Genomic DNA, 6287 nt, shown 5'->3' with positions numbered 1-6287 from the left:
GTGTGTGTGTGTGTGTGTGTGTGTGTGTGTGTGTGTGTGTGTGTGTGTGTGTGTGTCTGCTGCATATCTGTCAGACTGCAAACAAAGTGACAAGTGCTGGATCAGTCACAATGACTTTCCAATCAGAAAAACCTCCTGCAGTGAGCCAAATGGCTAATGCCTTCCTGAAATAGACATTGTGCTTAATGGGAAAACATGTTGCTTTTCAGAGAAATAATTGTTGAGGTGAGGCTTGTAACAGTACTATTGCTCATATAGTAAACTARCTGCCTTCTTTTCTAGCACAGTAAAGCAATCGTTTATAACAAAACAGAACAAAACGTGTTTGTGTGAGTTTCTTGTTGGTCCTATTTGTTCTCTAGTCTTTACAGATTTTAGTTTTAAACAAACTAAAATAAACAACTATCAAACCACAAGAAGGTGGTGAGCTAATGGTGCTACACCAAACCTATAAACAACAAATTTGACAATAATTTAGAAAAAAAAACAGTTAATACGTATTAAGAAAAAAATACTTTTGACTAGCATCTGTTTAGCTTAACATTACATTTTCATATTCAGTAAAATCACATCTTTATTTTATAGGTGACATATTTATTTGTTATGTTACTACACAGATTTACTGTATATGCAATATTTACTCAACTTGTCCAGAGCGTCTACCTATCACTCAGAATTTTTAATTTTGCAACCTCGTAAAAGGTCACTGAGGTCAGGGGAACAGATGCTCCTGGATGTACAGAGGAGCAGATGAAATCACAGAGGAGTTTGGGGTTTTCACTGTAGCTGGAAGACTAAAACCTCTCAACACTTTGCAATTTCAAAGCATGCAACTCAGTTTAACATTTAAACTGGCCTAAGTTACAACATCTTTTCTAATCCTGGTCTTATAGTGATATTTTATATACATTTTACTGTAATGTTTTAATTTAAATACGGTTTCTTTATTTTGTATTTTGCTACAACTGTTGTTTTACATGTATAGCACCAGAACACCAGACGTTTTTAAATGTGCTCATAAATAAAACTGATTTGACTATTTTGTCTCCAGCTGATTTTAGTAGCTGCTTGCTACAGTTAGCAGTACAACTTTCATGTTTTACACAAAAAGTAGAATATCACAGACATGTCATGTCATTTTTTTAGTTTAGTGTTTTATTTTAGTTTGGTTTTATTTGTTTAGTTTGGTTTGAGTTTTGAACAGAACCCTGTGGTATAAATAAAATGTCTGTACAATACAAAGTTAAATAAACCACGCCAAACACTTGGAAATTTCATTAGAATTGAATGAAAATATTCTCTCTCTTTAGTGGATATTTCCACGACAAAAACTATGCAAAAAATTTAAGAGTAAAAACTTAAAAAATGAAAACAAAAAATCTATAAATATGATTTTCTAGTAATGACAGCAAATCCCATGAAAATATGTGATTCACCTCAGGCAGCCCCTCACATTCCAAAATGACAGCAACTTTGGGATGTGAATTTCATTTTTGTACAAAAAATCTAACCCCAGTAAATTCAAATTTTGCATGGGTCTCAAATTAAGATTAGGTTTAGGTAATGAATGACAAGTAATTTATAAGTATAAGTATATTAAAAATAAAAGTAGTTTTCAGTAACAAACTAATTATTATTGAACAAAAGAATAGCAGAAATCCCATCAGCACATATCAGTTACAAATGTTACATTTTTAGGATTGTTTTTATATTCTTATTGTGTTTTTAACAACCTATAATAAAAAAAAAGTTCTAGTGTGACTTTTTGGAAAAAGACAGAAGCTTTAAACTTTAGCTTTGTTGTGTTTTCATTGTTATTATACTGTGTGTGCAATTTAGTCAATAACCCAGCAGACAAAAGCCATTTACATAGAAATGACAACAATCCAATTTATCTTTACTTTCTGATCCAATCTGCACTTCTTGCGAGGGAGTAAAAAACTAGCTGAACAGACAAACCTCAGAAAGTTGCACCACTCAGAGCAGAAACGGTAGGTAAGAATTTCAAAAGGAGACGAGCAGTGAAAAGAACTGTGTATGTACCTGTTCTGAGCCTGGCTTGGCGAGGAAGATGGTGCTCTGTTGACAGGCGTCATCTGAACAGGCAGGGAGGAGGTGGTCCTGATAGCCATCGCCATCTGCCAGAAAGAAACAAAGTGTTAGATCAAGAAGGAACAATGTTGGACTGAATCTAAAGCCAATTGTCACACTTTGTTTTCAAAACCTGTGCTATTTTAACGTTTTCACTCCATCTCAACACCTCAAACCTGTTCTGCAGTCGAATTTCAGAGCAGCACCATTTCTGGCAACTGAGGAAATCGTTGCTACCCCCTCCTCCCCCAATGTGCGAATTTGATCACAAGAGCACATGCTTGTTCTGCACAAAACAAACATGAATCCAAGCTGTACTCATCTCTTTGATGGTTTTAATACGTGCTCAAATATTTCTCAACTTCTGTTTTATTGTTATTAAATATAAATGTTAAATATGATCATTATATGTAGTGTATTAAAAAAATCCATGATGTTCTCTAAATTCCATAATTTAAATTCCTACTTTAATCTTTTTTTGTTGTTAAAAATCCTGGTATTTGGATCACTCACGCTATGACTAAGTCCCAACAGAACACCAAATTAAAAACATGTTTAAACGACCATTTAAATGTGTTGTTGTTGTGAGTTAAAATCCATTTCTGACACGGTTAATAAAAATCAGCTTCAGCATGGTAAGAGCAAGACTCCCAAACAGATGTTTTGCCATGTGGAAAGGGAAAACCGAATGACTGTGATGATGAATGACAGAGCAAAGATGATGAGGAGGAGAACCTCAATGTGGGCTGTCAGGGYCAACTGAGCGAGAGACAGAACAGCCGAAAATAAGACAGATAATTAAAAAATGCAGAGGATAATAAGTCAACATTTAGTCGCATCAAATTCGAGAGTCATACTGCACTCCCGTGTTTTTAGATTTGTAATTTTACCCCTARTCTTGTCTAAACCCAGATATTTAGGACATAAATAGTTTCTACTGGTACGTGTCCTGAAACATATGGCGTAAACAAAAACATTTCTTTTTTTATTRCCTCTAGGCAAATTATTTAAATATGAGCAAGGCTTTTAATTAGTCCCATTAATGTTTGTGCCCAGAAAACAAATGAGTAAATATAAAGTATTTGCATTTGATTCACTGTGTAGAGGCAGATATGTGTCAGCACTGAGATACTGGTGTGTGTATGTGGGCATATAAAAGGTTATGTAGACAAAGTTGCAGACATAATGAGTGCTAGGTCTTGATTTTCTGTCTCTGATCTCAGAGATCTTCTACATGAGCACACACACTTCTCAAATGGATCCGTCCCTGCTGCAATCTTTCCCGTGAATATCTTCCTTCATCCTATACATTCAGCAACCTCTCTAGTATTCTTATGCCCTCCTGTTTTCCATTTCTCCTGTAGTTCACCTATTTSCCTTTCAATCTCTCTTTCCATCCGGTGCTTTCAGTTGTAAATCTCTTTTTTTTTCTCCCTTGTTATTCATCCTCAATTTCATTCTTCTTTCTTTCTTTTTCTTCCCGTCTCTCGCTGCTGAGACATGGTGTGGTGGAGTTTGAGAGAGTCGTGAACGGAAGCTGCCGTTATGGTTTAATACGGACAAGCCGGTGTGGAGAGGGGACATCAGAAAAGAATGGGTGGAAGAAAAACAAGGGGAACAGAAGAATGGCTAAAAGCAGCAGAAAGCACTAAGGAGGCTAAATCAGGATACACAGACACTGTAGCATCAATCATTGTGACCAAATGGCTTTCACAGTACATAGTGTACATCTCAGCGCCAAATACAATAGAAATCATACCAAGTACTCACTCAAGTACACTTGGAGGGATGCCYCCTGTCAACACTGTATTATTAGAATTACGTTAAACAGCTGACATGAATGAACCAGTATCAGTGTAGAAAAGAGCAGCTGAGCTTCTGGGTTTGAGAAAGAAAGTCTGTGTTACGTTTTCTCTAACTGGAAATAATGAGCAAGTCCTCAAGTTGTCAAAACAAAACTACTGATACGAAAACTACTCTTTGTCTTGATTTATTACCCAAATAAATATTTACTTACTTAAATTAGTTCCAAATTCAAACTTAAGTTTTCCATAGGACAATATTCTGCAAGACTGTGATTGTTGGTGACTGCTTGACAAAGGCACTTGAAAGGAAGTCACCAAAATGGCTGGGTTCTCCATTTCCCCATGTGATTTACAGAGGCTCACAGCCCTGCTGCTTGAGTTTTATTCACAGAAAGAAAAAAAAAAATCAAATAAGTTCAAGAGTGTCTGAGCTGCAGTTTGACACCTGCACAGGAGCTCTCCATAAGACAGAACCCATCCAGGACTACAGCCTTGAATGTCCAGGTCTACAAACCATGCTAATAATAATTTATGAGTAGTAGAAGAATGAGCCAAATTTGCTTTCTTAATTTTAAAAGTGCACTGAAGTAAAACAAACCAAAAATATGTGGTGGCTGCTTAMATGGGCACAAAGTTGGCTGAGGAGGAGCTGAGCAACAAAATAATGTGCACAGCTTATAATACAATAACAAAAGCAGAGCATACATAAATATGCTGTGATTTTTCACAAACTGGCTCACTGGTTGCTTGGTTGAATACAATCAGAAATCAGCAAGACTGCAAAAGACAAATAACCCTTTAAAATGCTGAGCCACTAACTATTCACCAACAGCGACAACAACACAATTAAATACATTTATTACAAATACGTGTTTTGGAATTTACAATCCCAATTACAAAAAAAGACTGGCAAGCCAATGCTAAACTGCATACTGAAGTGGCCTGCTTCTTATAAACTAATTCAGTTGAACAGCTAGAATCAAACATCAGACAAGAGTGGGACGACATTCCCTCCAAAGACTCCAGAAATTGCTCTCCTCGATTCCTAAATGTTTACAGATTGTGTTAAAACAAGTAGGGACATTTAAATGTAGTAAACTGTCACAGCTTCTTTGAGATGCCATCAAATTAAAAATTACCCTTTCCTCCCTAAAATTAGAAGCACTCCTTAGTTTAAAACATTTTATATGTTTATGGTATCCCATTGTGAATCAAATTTGGCTTTATAAGATCTGTTTATATCTACTATCTGTTTTACTAACATTTTACACACTGTCCTAAGATTCTCAGAATGAGTCTTGTACAAAATAAAAAAATAAATAAATGAACAAACATGTAAATTACAAATTAAGACGTAAAAAGGTCAAAAGTTCATAGTCTCCCTCCATGAGTAATCTGCTGCCAGCCGTCCTTAAACTGTGCAGGTGAGCAGGTCAAGTGATAATGGCTTATTAAGAGCTTGGTTTCATATTTCTCCCTCTGTGCTCCTGTTTYTTGGTAATTTTGTCTCAGTTGGTTTGTATGGTAATGGTCAAAGCTCAAATGCATCGTCATTTTTAGTTGCATTTGAATAAGCATAAACAAAACCGTAAAAGTCATTTTGGTGAACTGTATTTTTATTATTTTAAAAGTGCTAAATATTATGTAGATGGGTGTTTAAGTCTGCAGATTATAAATAATTGTCAAGATAAAATTGACAATTTTGGGAAAAAAAGTATTGACTTTTTCCTTCAATCAAAGACACTTTGAAGTCAGACTTTTTTGCACTATTTGCATCAAATTGCTTATTCAAATGTGCAAATAACCATCTAAACTTGGAAACCATAAACCCATGGGATTGACTTAAAAAAATCTTTAAATGCTAAAAATATCCCATAATGTTGCATTTATTTTTCTGTACTATTGACATATTTTGTCTTTATTAAATAAGCATAAAAATATTGTTCACACAAATGTACATATATGCCATTTTGCTTGGAAAGCCCCCTTTGATCTCAAAACAAGAAGCAGATTTTCACTACTTCTGCTTCAAAAGGTTCATACATTTTTTTCAAAAACGTGAGACAGAGGAAAAGTGATGGAGAAAGGAAGACAAGAAGAAGAAACAGCAAAGAATAAGGAAGCAGTGCAGGCTGGTTAACAAGACAGGACAAGACAGGTAGTAAAATTATTTAAACAAAAAAAAAATGGAACTACAGGAAAAAAAATAGTGGAAAGTGGTTGAGGGGATAGTGAAGCAGACAGAAAAGAGGGGGGAGCGTGGATTTAACATGATATAATAAGATGAGTGGAAAAAGAATGCCTAGGGGGAGAGGAGAGAGAACTAGGTTGTTAACATGCTGACTTACCTACACACACACACACACACACACACACACACACACACACACA

At 35.4% G+C, this 6287-nt stretch overlaps 1 protein-coding gene across 1 annotated transcript in view; it reads right to left on the bottom strand.

Annotated features, from left to right (window-relative positions):
- Positions 1-6287, bottom strand: part of itfg1 (integrin alpha FG-GAP repeat containing 1) — a gene marked incomplete at its 3' end in the record, with an annotated part of 106248 nt that overhangs the window by 67747 nt on the left and 32214 nt on the right. Inside the window, 1 exon segment of the mRNA XM_014028579.1 lies at positions 2044-2138. Coding sequence (XP_013884033.1) covers positions 2044-2138 — 95 coding nt within the window.

This window comes from Austrofundulus limnaeus, unplaced genomic scaffold (genome assembly GCF_001266775.1).
Source record: "Austrofundulus limnaeus strain Quisiro unplaced genomic scaffold, Austrofundulus_limnaeus-1.0 Scaffold784, whole genome shotgun sequence".
In the NCBI taxonomy this organism is placed as follows: Eukaryota; Metazoa; Chordata; class Actinopteri; order Cyprinodontiformes; family Rivulidae; genus Austrofundulus; species Austrofundulus limnaeus.
Note: the sequence above shows the minus strand (reverse complement) of the source record. Positions and strands in the feature narration are given on the sequence as shown.